The following is a 16,097-nucleotide window of genomic DNA, read 5'->3' as shown; positions in this document are numbered from 1 at the left end:
ACCAAAGAGGAGATAACCCCTCCGAAATGCTTGCATCTCACAGTCTAGATAGGTGGAGCTCCGAACTAATTTAGGTGTATTTACACCATTCTGTCTACAGCGAGAACTTTTCTCCATGACAAAATACAGTGAATGGCTTATTTACCAGTCCAAACGTGTCACAAGAATATTTGAACTGGTAATAACATCGCATTTACTTTATTTATGGTGAGTTGCTAAATAGTGCAGCCTGTTACTGAATGATGACGGGAATATCAAAAGAGAGATATTGTCTCTCGTGTCAACTTGCAGTGCTCTCTGGTTTCTGTGGCTGAAGACGAGATATACCACTCACTCCAAAACGCATGCATCCCACTGTCTGGTCAGGTGGTGCTGTAGGCTGATTCAATGTGTTTACACCTGTCTGATTACAGGAAGTTATCTCCTCTATGACAAAACGCAGTGAATGGCTTTCTTGCGGGTTCGATTATGCCCTAAGCATATTCGAGCTGGTAACAAGTTTGTAATTATAATTAATTTGCATTATTTCGTGCATCTGAAGGTGGCGAGCTGGCAGAAACGTTAGCAGTATTTCGTCTATCACTAGGTTTCTGAGTTCAAATTCTGCCGAGGTCGACTTTGCCTTTCATCCTTTCGGGGATCGATAAATTAAGTACCAGTTGCGTACTAGGGTCGATCTAATCGACTGGCCCCCTCCCCACAAAATTTTGGGCCTTGTGCCTAGAGTGGAAAAGAATTACAAATAAGGTCTAAGGGAGACAATTCGTTCAAGTAATAATTATAGTATATTAATGCCTCGATATACGAGTTCATTTGTTCCTGAAGACCGCTCGTAAAGCAGAGTAAATAATTCCTCGTAGTAGCAATGATATTTTATGCCGTCATTTTACTCTGTCGCTATATGCAGCTATGTAGACGCGTCAGAACCAGTGTTGCCCCATGTTGCGACGTTTCCACACACACACAAAATGGCTGGGGTCTGGTAAAACAGGTCCTTGTAAAGTGAGGTATTACTGTATTCGACATTCTTTTAACGTCCACTTTTATGCATTTGCATGAGTCGGATGGAATTTGTTGAGGCTAGTTTTCTACAGCCTCCTCTTCAATATCCTTCACTTGTATTCAAACAATGTAACAAGGTAATATTTCCCCATGATGAGACATGTTTTCATGGTAGACTGGAAATAAATGACAGTGTTTTTATGATGGAGAATATCATCATCGTCGTTTAACGTCTGCCTTCCATGCTAGCATGGGTTGGACGATTTGACTGAGGACTGGCAAGCCAGAAGGCTGCACCAGGCTCCAATCTGATCTGGCAGAGTTTCTACGGCTGGATGCCCGTCTTAACGCCAACCACTCCGAGAGTGTAGTGGGTGCTTTTACATGCCACCGGCACGAGGGCCAGTCATACGGTACTGGCAACGGCCACGCTCAAAAAGGTGTTTTTTATGTGCCACCTGCACGGGAGCCAGTCCAGCGGCACTATCACACAATATCAAAACAAGGAGACACATACACACAAAAATATACGGCAAGGGCCCTTAGAAATTCTGGGTTGGTGTCCGGTGTGAGGTATCTCTTAGCTTTTGTTAAAGCACGTCTCTAGAACCTGCTTCAAACTCTGACTACACCTACTCTGATAATTGGTTAGTGAATCCATGGTTGACTAGTGAACGACTTGGTTAGTGAATCCTTGGTCGACTAGTGAACGACTTGGTTAGTGAATCCTTGGTCGAATAGTGAATGACTTGGTTAGTGAATCCATGGTTGACTAGTGAATGACTTGGTTAGTGAATCCTTGGTCGACTAGTGAATGACTTGGTTAGTGAATCCTTGGTCGACTAGTGAATGACTTGGTTAGTGAATCCTTGGTTGACTAGTGAATGACTTGGTTAGTGAATCCATGGTTGACTAGTGAATGACTTGGTTAGTGAATCCTTGGTCGACTAGTGAACGACTTGGTTAGTGAATCCTTGGTCGACTAGTGAATGACTTGGTTAGTGAATCCTTGGTCGACTAGTGAACGACTTGGTTAGTGAATCCTTGGTTGACTAGTGAACGACATGGTTAGTGAATCCATGGTTGACTAGTGAATGACTTGGTTAGTGAATCCTTGGTCGACTAGTGAACGACTTGGTTAGTGAATCCTTGGTCGACTAGTGAACGACTTGGTTAGTGAATCCTTGGTCGACTAGTGAACGACTTGGTTAGTGAATCCTTGGTCGACTAGTGAACGACTTGGTTAGTGAATCCTTGGTCGACTAGTGAACGACTTGGTTAGTGAATCCTTGGTCGACTAGTGAACGACTTGGTTAGTGAATCCTTGGTCGACTAGTGAACGACTTGGTTAGTGAATCCTTGGTTGACTAGTGAATGACTTGGTTAGTGAATCCTTGGTTGACTAGTGAATGACTTGGTTAGTGAATCCTCTGCAATGGTCGACAATCAATGGCAAGATGAGCTGCTGTGGATCACACTATCCCAGTGTGTATGCATGTAACCAGGGACCAGACCACCCAGGTTCGAAATTTACCCAAGACACCTGATGAAGGCCGGAGGGTATATCAGTTGAAACGTTGTGTTAACAACAAACAAGATGAGGACAAATATCCATCGAATGCAAATAATGTATATAATTCCTCATCTCTTAAATATAGAACTGTAACATTGATATTTTATCACTCAAATGATTCATGCAAGAAATCTAAAGTTACGCTTGGATTTGGTGGTGTTGGCAGAATGGCAAATATATCAAAGAAACAAAGAAAGAATTTTTACTCACCCAAGGAAGTGGTAAACAATTCCATCAATGACACGATATGGAAGAGCATATTTCTTATCAAGGAGAGCTCTGAGGAAGATGGACGTACCACCATTATAGTTCATCTCAGCTAGCTTGAGCATTGCAGCGGCTGCGTGAAGCATCGGGACAGAATACTTGATCAGGATGCTGGCAACAATTGTCGCTTCTCTCAGTGTACAGTCAGCCTAGAGAAAGAGGGAGAGATGGATGATGGAGACAGAGCATTAACTTTTATAACTCTCTCTATATATATATAAAATGATATTTTATGCCGTCATTTTACTCTGTCACTATATGCAGCTATGTAGATGCGTCAGAACCAGTGTTGCTCCATGTTGCGATGTTTCCACACACACACACACACACACAAAATGGCTGGGGTCTCGTAAAACAGGTCCTTGTAAAGTGAGGTATTATATATACAGTGTACATTTAAACACATAAGAGAGATGTCCATCTAACTCCTTCTAGCAGATCAGATGTCCTATTATGGACATCTCTCTTATGTGTTTAAATGTACACTGTATGTATTTATATGAATAATATATAGTCTATTGACAAGTGTTTTTCTTCTTGCTAGACCACCAGTAGCAAATAGAATTTCTAAATTTTTTGCTACCCTGAGATTTATTAATAATATATATATATATATATATATATATATATTGGGTCATCCCACAAATAATGTGTTTTTTTTCAATTGCATGAACTGAAAGTCTGAGGGGGTCGGGATAAACTACCTGCATCAACTTGTTATAAAAGCAGATGGTAATTTTACTTTGTCCTTATTCTTAGTGCAAGTTTTGAAGAGTGCAGTTTGATTTTAACAGTTATTTCTTTCAAACCTATAATGGAAGTGACAAAGGAGCAGGAACATGGTCGGCATATTTTGCTATATTAGTTCAATAAAGGCAACAACTCAATTGGAAGTGCAAGGAATATTAATGCAGAGTGTAGCGGGTGCTTTTTACATGCCACCGGCACAGGAGCCAGTCAGGTGGGCCTAGCATCGATCACGTTCGGATAGTACTTTTTACATGCCACCAGCACGGAAGCCAGCCAGGGGCCACTGGCATCAGTCAGGCGGCCCTGGCATTGATGATGTTTGGATAGTGCTTATCTCTATGTGTGAGTGTCTTCATGTCTGAATTTGTCTACCACCAGTTGATTGTAAGTAAATACTTGTGGCTTAGCTGGAGTTTTCTATAGCTTTTCCTTATTAAAATATTGCGTAATGAAATTGGTTCACTCTTTTTAAATAAACCTGTATAAAAATCTATTTTCATGGTAACAGGTTCAAACTAACCCTTAGTCAAGATACTCACCTCACAGAGGGGAATAAGGATGCCTTTGAAGAAAGCAGCTGGTTTAAATAAAGCTTTTCGTAAGGACTGAAATAAAAGAGAGAAAATATTACCAAAACTTTCCTTAAGAAGACTTTGATCAATTAATTCACATTTCAAACCTTAAATTTGTTAGATAAAATAAAACCCTATTTCAATTTTATTCAGAAGTAAACAAACCAAACAGCACTCTGACGAGGGTTCCAGGTGATCCGATCAATAGAACAGTCTGCTTGCGAAATTAACATGCAAGTAGCTGAGTACTCCACAGACACACATACTCTTAAAGTAGTACTGAGGGAGATTCAGCATGACACAGTGGGTGCTTTTTACGTGCCACTGGTACGAGGGCCAGTCCGGCGATACTGGCAATGGCCACGCTCAAATGGTGTTTTTTTTTATGTGCCACCTTCACAGGAGTCAGTCCAATGTTTTGTTCACATGCCACCGGCATGAGTGCCAGTAAGGCAAAGCTGGAAACGATCGCACTCAAATGGTGCTTTTTACGTGCCACCAGCATGGAAGTGAGACTGCTGCTCTGGTAGTGATCCCGCTCGGATGGTGCTGTTAACGCTCCACTGGCACGGGTGCCAGTCATCGAATTTGGTTCAGTTTCAATATATATATATATATATATATATATACACACACACACAAACATATATATATATATATATATATATATATATATATATATATATATATATACACACACACATACACACACTCATGGTGGTCAATTTTTGTTTATGAACTTCTCTTGCAAAGTATTGGTCAGCTTAGGATCACTGACCATAAACTAACATAATGCAGTACTAATAAGAGCTAGCCAATAGTCACTGATAGATACAGTTCAGTAAAACAATGAAGGTGCTTAATGGTTGGGATGCATTAGTTTGCATTATCTCACCCCAGTGCATTATATGCTAAAGACCAGCCAAGATTCTTGATTACAAACATGTATAGGTAGAATTATCAAATGGAGAATGTCAAATTTAACTTACCATGTATAAATGATAATTCAACTGTTTGTATTGAGCAATATCATCTTGTATCCTTGGTAACAGAACCAAGTTGAAAAATCTGAAAAGGAAATAGAAGAAATAAAGAGAAAGGTGAAAACAAAAAGGATTGCTTATTCTAAAACAAGTGTATATATATATATATATATATATATATATATATATATATATATATATACATACATATATCGCCAGACTAGCCCTCATGCCTGTGGCACGTGAAAGCACCCACTACACTCTCAGAGTGGTTGGCGTTAGGAAGGGCATCCAGCTGTAGAAACATATATATATACATATATACAATTGCCGTGTGGAAGGTGTTTATAAGCCATTTAAAAACACACAAAATCCGTTAGATTCACTTCAACATTTAAATTTAATTTGTCAAAATATTTCATCACTTTGAAACCGCAACCCGTTCACTGACAAAATTCCATGCTGCATATGATTATATCATTGGCCTAGCATATAAAAATGACTATATATCTTTTACTCATTTGACTGCGGTCATGCTGGAGCACCGCCTTTAGTAGAGCAAATCAACTGCAGGACTTATTCTTTGTAAGCCTAGTACTTATTCTATAGGTTTCGATCTCTTCAAAAAAGTCGGAATTATAAAAATTTTAATTAAGGGCTCTGGAATGCCAGCACCTATGACAGAAGTAGAGCCCTCATTTATAATTATACACTTAAATATATATATATATGTATGGCACTGACCAGACTATTGGATGTTGTTATACATCACTGATCACAGTGCACTTCAAATTGTTTTAGCTTTTGAATGATGCCACCCTGCTGGCTAGGCAAGCGGGTCAGCATTCCCCTTGATCAGGTTATTCCATTTACAGCTGAGTGGACAGGAATAATGTGAAATGAAGTGTTTTGCTCAAAAACACAAGGTGCCATCCAATTTGGGAATCAAATCCATGAACTAACAATCACGAGTGCAACACCCTAACCACCAGGCCATGCACCTTCACAGACCTCTCAGTTTCCTTCTAACAGTTGCTCAGGGTATTGTGCAGTGGAATTGAACCTGAAACTATGTGATTGAGAGGCAAAATTCATTCTTAACCACACATGCATGACAAATGCTTTCAAGCTGTTCAACTTACCTCTGAGCCATTTTTGAATTGAGATTTGATGCAAATATTCTGGTTCCTTGGTACATGGCTGCAGCTGACCACTGCTCTGGTCGTGTAATGTGTAACACCTGAAATTAATTCACCAACACGACAAAATGTACTTACACGAGAAAACGGTATGAAGAAGGGGACACACACATACATGCATGCACACCCACAGATAAAAATACTGTGGTAAAAAAAAAGGAAAGTTACCTTCTTGGGTCAAACTGACTCACAAGGACCGGTTTCTTGGTTTCATGGCGTATAAATCCTCCCCTGGATGGTACGCTAGTCTGTCGCAAGATTATTCATTTTTGCCACCTTAGTGGACTGGAGTAACATGAAATGAAATGTTTTGCTCAAGGACACGACGCGTCACCTGGTCCAGGAACTGAAACCGCAGTCTTACGGTCATGAGTCCAGCACCCCTAACCACTAAGCCATGCACATCCACAAACATGCTGTGGACTTTAAAGACATAGTCAGCATGGATTAACCCTTTAACATTTAATATGGCCTCATCTGGCTCAAATACTCTACAAGCTTTATGTTAAAACTGACCAGATCCAACCTCTCACACCTACCCTACAATGTCATTCTAAATATATACAAACACACCACTGAAATCTGAACGCTATGAGATAATGCAGGATTAATTCAAAGTAATGTGGATAAATAAGCAATAAATTTGACAAAGAAATCTGAATGCTAAAGGGTTAAAGCAAACAAGATGTTTGCTTCAGTAAAAATATAAATTATTCAACCATGATATGAGAGAGAGAGAGAGAGGGGGAGTCACAATTAATTTAAGACATGCTAATTAAGAAATAGATGAATGTTTCTTAATTAGCATGTTTTAAATTCACATGCTTAAGGAGAATATTCAACATCAAGTGGCTGCAAAGAGTCTGAAATGGCACAGATGCTGGGACATCCTCAGACAAGATCGAGAAAGCGATTGTATGCTGGCACTAAAGTGGCAGTCCGAGGGCAATATACATATATATATATATATATAGGTATGTATGTATATATATGTGTGTGTGTATGTGTATATATGTGTGTGTATGTGTATATATATGTGTGTATATATATATATATATACATACATACATATATACATACACACACATATATATATATATACATACATACACACACACATATATATATATACATACATACATACACACACATATATATATATATATATGACAGCTTCTTTCAGTTTCCATTTTGCAAATCTACTTTGGTCAAGGGCTACAGAAGAAGTCATTTGCCCAAGATGCCATGCAGTGGAACCAAAAATTTTGCTAAGGTATTTAGAACTGCCATCTGCTTACCTGTTCCCAGTTCCTCAAAGATGGTATAATTTTGAATGGTTTCGGCAGTTTGCCACTTCTGTAAACAGCGAGAATGTTGCGGACATTTCGGTACATCTCAACAACTCGTTCGTCCATCTCTTTCACTTCGACCCCTTCGTTGTCTACAGAACAAATATGACAAAAAAAAAAATTTATAAATGACCGTATAGAAAAATATCTTTATATTTTTAACGGAGAATATACGGAAAACAATATTATGGTCAAATGCAAAGACAAAAATGGGACTACATAATTACATTGGCTACAAAGAATATTTATAAGGCACCATTAACCTCGTTGTTTTAACCCTGGTGTGGACCATGAAAAAAATTATGTCAGCGGTCAGGTATGATGTCAGCAACTGGGAGCTGACCGCTGACCAGAACCGTGAACTGACCGGAACGGCGAGCTGACTGGAAGAGGAAGAAGGGCAGAGGGAGCCTCGATCAGGATTTCGTCCCCGTTTCGAACGGGGTTGTTGTGAGGAGAGGACATGCCAAGCGATCGTCTAGGTGTTGGGAGAAGCAGCTGCTATTTCTAGCGTTCTTCGGGTTGGGCCAGTTGCGAGGATCGGATACCGCAAGACAGACTCGTGCAAAGGAAGGCAAATGAGGTAAGCCGATTACTTCTACTTGCACGCATAGACTACAAGCGGTACCTTAGGGTCAGTGTGACCCAATCATTAAAAATGAGTTTAGATACCGGAAAAAATCTGTTTTTTTTTTTTATTATTATTAGACAGTGTTTATTGCCTGAATAAGGTACTATAACATTTTATGTGTAAATATTTTAATCCTGGTCCTGGTTGCAGACCATCTTCACACACACTGTTATTGGATCTATTGCAGATGAACCTGGTCTTATTGTCATTTGATCTTGGGTGGTGCTTTTGGTAAAATTCCACAGCTGCAAATTATCTACATTATTTACATTTGTTGGATATTTATCCTCATCTTGTTCATTGTTAACACAACGTTTCAGCTGATATACCTTCCAGCCTTCATCAGGTGTCATGGAGAAATTTCAAACCTGGGTTCTCACGATAGCTGTAAACGAGTGCCACTGTCATACAAGCGGTGTCGTTCATTTCCAATATTCTACTCTATACCTGATGTTTGTAGAAGAAAGTCTTACCTGAGAGAACAGAGTTGATTTCTGTTCGTTTTGCTGATAGTTTCTCCATAATGATATCTGCCAGACAGAGACGTTTCGGAGGTTGTTTGGACATGAACATTTCCAATGCTTCTTCATCTTCTTTGCTGACTGGCTGCAGAAGACAATGCAATGGAGAAGATGATATAGTCACTTTAGTTACTTTAGGAATGACATTGCAGGGTAGGTGTAAGACACTAGACCTGCCTGATTTGAAAATAAAACAGGTACAATATTTGGACCAGATGTGACCGGCTTAAATGCTGAAGGGCTTAACAGCTACTGCAGGAGCCTCAGCCTATCAGAGCTGGCTGGTTCTATGTAATCTTTATTAGAGCACTTTGAACACATTTGTCCTGCTGCCTTTCATCACTCATAATGTGTCAACAGCTTCCCTACATAATGTGTCCCTACTTAACCCATTAGATGCAGTCTTTCCTCCCTAGAACATCAGATGCCTAGAATTTCCACCCTGGACAAGTTTGTCTTACAGCTGTCAACTTACAACATCATCATCGTCGTTTAAAGTCCACTTTCCATGCTAGCATGGGTTGGACGATTTGACTGAGGACTGGTGAACCAGATGGCTGCACCAGGCTCCAATCTGATTTGGCAGAGTTTCTACAGCTGGATGCCCTTCCTAACGCCAACCACTCCGAGAGTGTAGTGGGTGCTTTTACGTGTCACCGGTACGAGGGCCAGTCAGGCAGTACTGGCGACGGCCACGCTCGAAATGGTGTATTTTATGTGCCACCTGCACAGGAGCCAGTCCATTGGCACTGGCAACGATCTCGCTCGAATGTCCCTTCACATGCCACTGGCACAGGTGCCAGGGAGGCGACGTTGATAACGATCAATGATCAATATATCATGCAAAAATGTCAATGGTATCAGTCTGATCCGTCTAGGGAAGCTTATGAAGGACATGGATACAGCTTCTTCCTCAAGACAAAAAACAAAATAAAGGTTAAAAAGAAAGCAATCAGGGGCCAGAGATTAAATAATAACAACAACACTGAAACCTCTACTCACAATTTCTTGCTCTGTGTAACATTCAGAATCTGATTTGTCAGACTCTTCATCTTCAGAATGCTGAGTCGGGCAAATGTCCAGTGAAACTTTCTTTTTCTTCTTTATCCTGTTTTAAAAAGTCAGACACAACAAAATATTATGTGTGTGTGTGTGTATACATATATATCGCTTGTAGAAATACTACCTCACTATAATATTAACTGTTCTACATCTTAGAGTGTGCTTCTACATCATAAGCTGGTCTTACCCACTTGGAAAACAAACTTCAACCAGCTATTCTGATTATATGTCTGTGCACACGTTTGAATGTGGTGTGTGCCAGAGGGCTTGCAAATCCAATGGGGGGTCTTAAGACATGTTAGGATCCACAATGAGCAGAACTTACCTGCAGCCAATTGGTAGTTCAAATCAGAGGTGCAATCTGTGTGGGTGTTTTTTCAGAACATTGTCTGGTTTAAAAAGCCACATCAGACGCCATGAAAGGGCTAAGGTGTAGGTACAGGAGGTGGTCAAACTCTGTGTAAGGAGTAGACAACCACCATATATATATATATATATATATATATATATATATATATATATATATATATCCATCTACAAGAAATATTTAATGTATACACAATGTTGATAGACCAGTTACTATGATATTTGTCCTGATATAACATCTCTTAAGAACATGTTGTGTTAAAAATACAATAAATATTGGAGGGAGACAAAAATTAATCCCAGCAGTGGCTAGCAAGAACATTCTTTTCAATGATTGTGTACTTGCAGCCAGCTACATGCTTACTCTTTTACTTGTTTCAGTCATTTTGACTGTGGCCATGCTGGAGTACCGCCTTTTAGTCGAGCAAATCGATCCCAGGGTTTATTCTTTGTAAGCCTAGTACTTATTCTATCGGTCTCTTTTTGTCGAACCTCAAATTACACCCTACTGTCTTAGAAACAATAAAAGGAACACATTGGATAATGTAGTCTGAGGTGAACTATGTATGCCTAGAAAAAGAAAATAAAAACGAGATAGTCATGGTTGGAATGGTTCTGACCAGAGACCTGTTCCTTTAAGGTCAACCTGGGGCTAAATAACAGCTATGAAGTAGCAAACAGAAGTTAGGTTCATGGTCGACCAGGTAATCTGGGACAGAGTTATGTACCTTGTTTAGAGGACTCCTCCACAACTGTAGTAGTTCGCTCAGCACCTTACTCAGAACACACAGCACGATGGCTGTAGTAATATCAAAGTTGTGTACTTTGTTCAGGGGACATATCAGAATTCCTGCAGTAGTAAGGTTTAAACTAGGCATGGGAAACCTTTTCAACATGTAAAAGGTACCCATGATGGTGAGTAATGCTGCGATGGACTGGCATCCCGTCCAGCTGGTGGAGGAACACATACACCATAGAAACCGGTCCCATGAGCCTGGCTAAGCTTGAAAAGGGCGCATAAATAAATAAAATAAAATTCATTACTGGAATAATGTCTTTTGTCTTCCTCCAAGGTGAATAAAATGATGACACACGACAAAACTTGTCAGATGTTACTAAATAAACCTAGAAATCAAGGTCCAAGTCAAAATAATAAAGAAACAGGTCCCCCCCCCACACCAAGTTCTAATTTTTTTCCTCACTATTTTCAACTTTGACCCTGTTTTTTCTCAGTTGTTTATTTCTCAAATAAGTAAGAGACAGTAGTACTTGGGTTGATATAATCAATTACACTCCTCGAAAGTAGTGCTCCAGCATGGCTGCAGTCCAAAGACTGAAACCAGTAAAAGAATAGAAGAATGGTGAGTAGCTTCCTCACTTTGCGACACAGTACACGAGGGGGGGTGCTGAAAAATTCCTGGCTTTAAGGGTATCACGAAAGGCCTGGTTGGAGGCCCAAATTTCCAAGTTCTTTTACAGGGCTTACGAAAATCTGAAGGACCGCTGCAATAAGTGTGTGAATCTGACAGGGGAATCATCATCATCAACATCATCATCATTTAACGTCCGCTTTCCATGCTAGCATGGGTTGGACGATTTGACTGAAGACTGGTGAAACCAGATGGCTACACCAGGCTCCAATCTGATTTGGCAGAGTTTCTACAGCTGGATGCCCTTCCTAACGCCAACGACTCTGAGAGTGTAGTAGGTGCTTTTACGTGCCACCGGCACGAAGGCCAGTCAGGCAGTACTGGCAACGGCCACGCTCAAAATGGTGTATTTTACATGCCACCTGCACAGGATCCAGTCCAGCAGCACTGGCAACGATTTCAATTGAATGTCTCTACACGTGCCACCAGCACAAGTGCCAGGAAGGCGACGCTGGGCACAGGTGCCAAAATCATAATTAACTAACCCTACTATATTTTCTTTTACCCAAAGCCAGGAACTTTTCAGCACCCCTTCATAAAGAGGTCTTCAGAGGTGACTCAACTGCACTGTCTACTCATGAGAGACTTGTTAGGCTTTTGTTAATATCTCGTCATGCATTATCATGATAACGACTAATTAATCATAGTTAAGTCAAATAAGCAAATACAATCATTCATCAACAGGTGCTTGCGTAGTATACTTAAAATCAGATGGCCCAAACACATAAGCAATATGGAGCTATGGCAAAGAACGAATCAAGTTTCGATTACGGAGCAAATATTTAAGAGAAAGTGGAAGTGAATTGGTAGCACAATTAGAAAGGACCCACCAAATGCAGCGAAAAGTGTTTTACAGTGGAATCTGGATGGATATAGAAAGAGGGGTAGGCCTAAGAACTTGTGGCGTAGATCAACACAAAAGGAACTAGAGAAAGGGGGACATTCATGGCAGAGTATAAGTACAGAAGCAAAAAATTATGCGACATGGAATTCAATTATAAGTGGCCTATACTCCGCGCTGGAGGGTTAAAGGCAAGAAAGAAAGAACTTACTGTGATTTATTAATGCCATGTTCTTCTTCAAGCTCTTCTTGTTGGGCACGTGCCTGCTCCAAGATCTTACGTGACAACTTCTCATCGACAAACTGATAGAGAAAAAGAAAATGTATATTCAAAATCGACACTACCACCATCATCATTTTTATTATTGCTTTCCTTTGAGCCAATGAAGGAACCCCCTACAATGATGTTCAATCTGCTAGAAATAACAACCAAATCTGAGGTTATCAAGCCAATTAGTAAACAAAAACTCCATATGGAAAGGAGTGCTAACTGGTTAGTTGTTCTAGATCGTGTGTATATATATATATATATACATATATATATATATATAAAACTGACGTATGCACACATGACTACAGTGGTTATTTATTCTGGAGCATATGAGGGGGTACTGAAAAGATCCTGGCTTTGAGTGTCATGAAAAGTTTGGTTGGAGGTCCAACCATTCGAGTTCTCTTACAAGGGGCTTAGAAAAATTGAAGGTCCACTGCAATAAGTGCAGGAATCTGAGAGGGGAATATGTTGAGTAAAATCATAATTAACTGATCCTCCTGTATTTTCTTTTACTCAAAGCCAGGAACTTCTCAGCACCCCCTAGTATGTGTGTGAGTATCTTATTTAAGGCGGTAGAATGTTATTTGAAGAAGATTTGACTGCTATTTCTAGGAAGATAAACAAATAGGTCTGTAGTTGAAAAATCACTGACTCGCAAAATCTCCTTCAAGTAACAATCCAACCCTTTAGTATTCAGATTATGCTGTCAAATGCAATGCTTATTTATAAACATCATTTTGAATTAATCTTGTATTATCTTGTAGCTTTGAGATTTCAATGGCATGACTGTTTATATTTAGAATGACATTGTAGGGTAGGTGTGAGAGGCTGGATCTCACAAGTTTGATTATAAAACAGATAGAATACTGGGGAGTGCCAAGGCCAGTTTAAATGCTAACTGGTTAACCCTCGTGATACCAACCCACTCTGGTTCTATGATACAACCTCCCAGTTTTTATGTCATCTGTAAAAAAATTCTGAAGCAACACCAAACACGGCATTAAAGCGAGTGATTGCGAGCCTTGGGACATTGGGAAAGCCGAACATCATCCGACATTTTGCCATGGCTGGATGCTAAATGGAGATAAAACCTCCCTTAACACCGATTATCGCCACAAAGTGTCGGCCCAATCGCCAGAAAATTTGGCCGTCGCTAAGTGTAAGAAGGTAATCTCCTATTTGACGTTCGTAAAATCGAATTTCTTTTAGTTTCAATTTCATTTCAACTCAATTGCCATGTCTGGTGGACGCCCTCCTGCTCCTCGCTTTACAGAGAATCCCAACGAAATACTTACAGCTCAACAGATAATCAATACAACGCATACAGTTACGACACTGGATCGATCTTTGTCAGATTCAGCCACTTGTATTTGCATGGTGTGCCCGACGTGGATTGTTGAAGAATTTTCACGTGCTCAGGGCGGAACTCAATTCAAAATAAGTCTAAACAATTTTTTCTCACTTTTTACTCGCTGTTTGTAGTGTGTACCACTTATAATTATGATTAAATGTTCGATTGAAATAAACTTTTTAGATCACTATGATTTTACGAACGTCAAACAGGAAATGACCGAGTAAAAAACACTTTGAAACTTGATCAGATTGATTATGAAATGTCCCAGTCAAATTCACAGTTCAGTTGATGCTGTTCTTACTGGTACCGGTGATCTTGCTAACGATATGAATACAGTTCCTTTCTAGAGACCATATCTTTGATAGAATTTAAAGAAAAATAGAGATTCGCAACCATATGACCAAATAAAGATTTTACTCACTTCGTCATCGCTGTCTTGACGATTTTGTTTATCTTTTGTTCTGCCAGGAGGTCGAACAGATTTATCCTCGAGAATCTGGTCTGCCAGATGAGGGTTCTTCGATTTGTGTTTATCACCTTTCATTTTCCCCATTACTGCGAAGTGTTGATCAAGAAATATTAAAAACAAGAAAACTTTTTTCCTGAAATCATAGGCACGTGGAGACGAACCCACAGATGGCGGAAGTTGAGTTACCGGAAGTTGCTCCAACTCTGCAGTAAATGCAACTCTCTCGCTCGCTCTGTCTTATCTGTCTGTCTGTCAAGTCTTATCTGTCTGTCTGTCTGTCTCTCTCTCTCTCTCTCTCTCTCTTCTTCCCTCTCCCTCTCTCTCCCCTTCCCTCTCCCTCTTTCTCTCTTTCTCTCTCCTTCCTTCCCTCTCTCTCTCTCTCTCTCTCTCTCTCTCCTTCTCTCTCCCCCCTCCCCCCTCTCTCTCTCGCTCTCCTTCCCTCTCCCTCCCTCCCCCGCTCTCTCTCTCCCCCACTCTCTATCTCTCTCCCCTACTCTCTATCTCTCTCGCCCTCTCCCTCTCTTCCTTTCTCTCTCTCTCTCTCAGATGGGGTTGATCAACTGTGAAAGGTTATTCTGTTGTTTAGTGTCTGAAAGGAAAATTTTCAAAATGGAAATCCGATTCATTTATGCATGGATGCGCGAAAACATGCGTCTTTCTTCAAGGAGTTCCAGCCGTGACCGTACTGCCTTTTAATAGCGTTCCAAACGTGACAAATTCCTCGACACGCCGTTCTGAACGACATAATCCAGAACGGCGTGTTGAGGAATCCGAGGAAAGGATCTGAGGTGGGACAGAGTAATTTCTCAAGAGAAAAAGCACCGGATGCGTACTAATGAGGGGCTACCCTTCAGTCATCCTATATAAGTCTGCAAACTTGGTCTCCAGGCACTTTTTTTTATGCCTTTTGGGAAGATGTAGAGTCAAGAATGCAAACGGCGTCCCTTGGTGACAGCCGAACCACTGCCAAAATGGGCTGGATGCTAAGTACGGCATCCTGGAACTCGGCCTCACCATTATTGCTTTCGCTTTTGACAGGTTGACTTCAAACCCAAGGAATTTTGGGGTTTTAATGACCTGCTGAAGGGCCTCAACTATGGACTCAGCCGAGCCACCCAGCACTGTGTCGTCCAGGTACCAGACATTAAAGAGTAAGTGGACCGATCAGATAACATTATCGACAACCAATGCTAAAAGGGGCAGACCAAGAGGGTCACCCTGCTGAATACCCGTGGAAGGAGCGACCCTGCTGTCAGCAGCCATAATTATGCTGGGTGTTCCACAGGAGAAGGATGCAAGTGGGTATAATGAGGAGGCACGTCTTAGATACATGCTAAGATGGCGTCCCACCTAAAACTGTTGATGGCATTTCTTTTTTATTCCAGCTTCAGCAGGAAGCAAAGTAAAGAGGGTGATGTATATATCTGGTCACATGGGCAGCAGCGTCACATCCA

The 16,097-nt window shown here is 40.5% G+C and overlaps 1 protein-coding gene across 1 annotated transcript in view; it reads right to left on the bottom strand.

The window, feature by feature from the left end:
• LOC106874484 (bystin) overlaps positions 1–14,876 on the bottom strand; it is a 17,159-nt gene extending 2,283 nt beyond the window's left edge. The window contains exons 1-9 of the mRNA XM_089340372.1: positions 14,596–14,876; positions 12,758–12,849; positions 9,850–9,955; positions 8,800–8,932; positions 7,645–7,787; positions 6,290–6,387; positions 5,154–5,232; positions 4,132–4,197; positions 2,786–2,991 (exon numbers count right to left, since the gene is read on the bottom strand). Of these exons, the coding sequence (XP_089196498.1) occupies positions 2,786–2,991; positions 4,132–4,197; positions 5,154–5,232; positions 6,290–6,387; positions 7,645–7,787; positions 8,800–8,932; positions 9,850–9,955; positions 12,758–12,849; positions 14,596–14,727 (1,055 nt within the window). The 5' untranslated portion in view covers positions 14,728–14,876. The remainder of the gene's footprint in view (positions 1–2,785; positions 2,992–4,131; positions 4,198–5,153; positions 5,233–6,289; positions 6,388–7,644; positions 7,788–8,799; positions 8,933–9,849; positions 9,956–12,757; positions 12,850–14,595) is intronic.
• Between the last annotated feature and the right edge of the window lie 1,221 nt (positions 14,877–16,097).

The sequence above is a fragment of the Octopus bimaculoides genome, chromosome 23 (assembly GCF_046866305.1).
Source record: "Octopus bimaculoides isolate indiv1 chromosome 23, ASM4686630v1, whole genome shotgun sequence".
Taxonomy (NCBI): Eukaryota; Metazoa; Mollusca; class Cephalopoda; order Octopoda; family Octopodidae; genus Octopus; species Octopus bimaculoides.
Note: the sequence above shows the minus strand (reverse complement) of the source record. Positions and strands in the feature narration are given on the sequence as shown.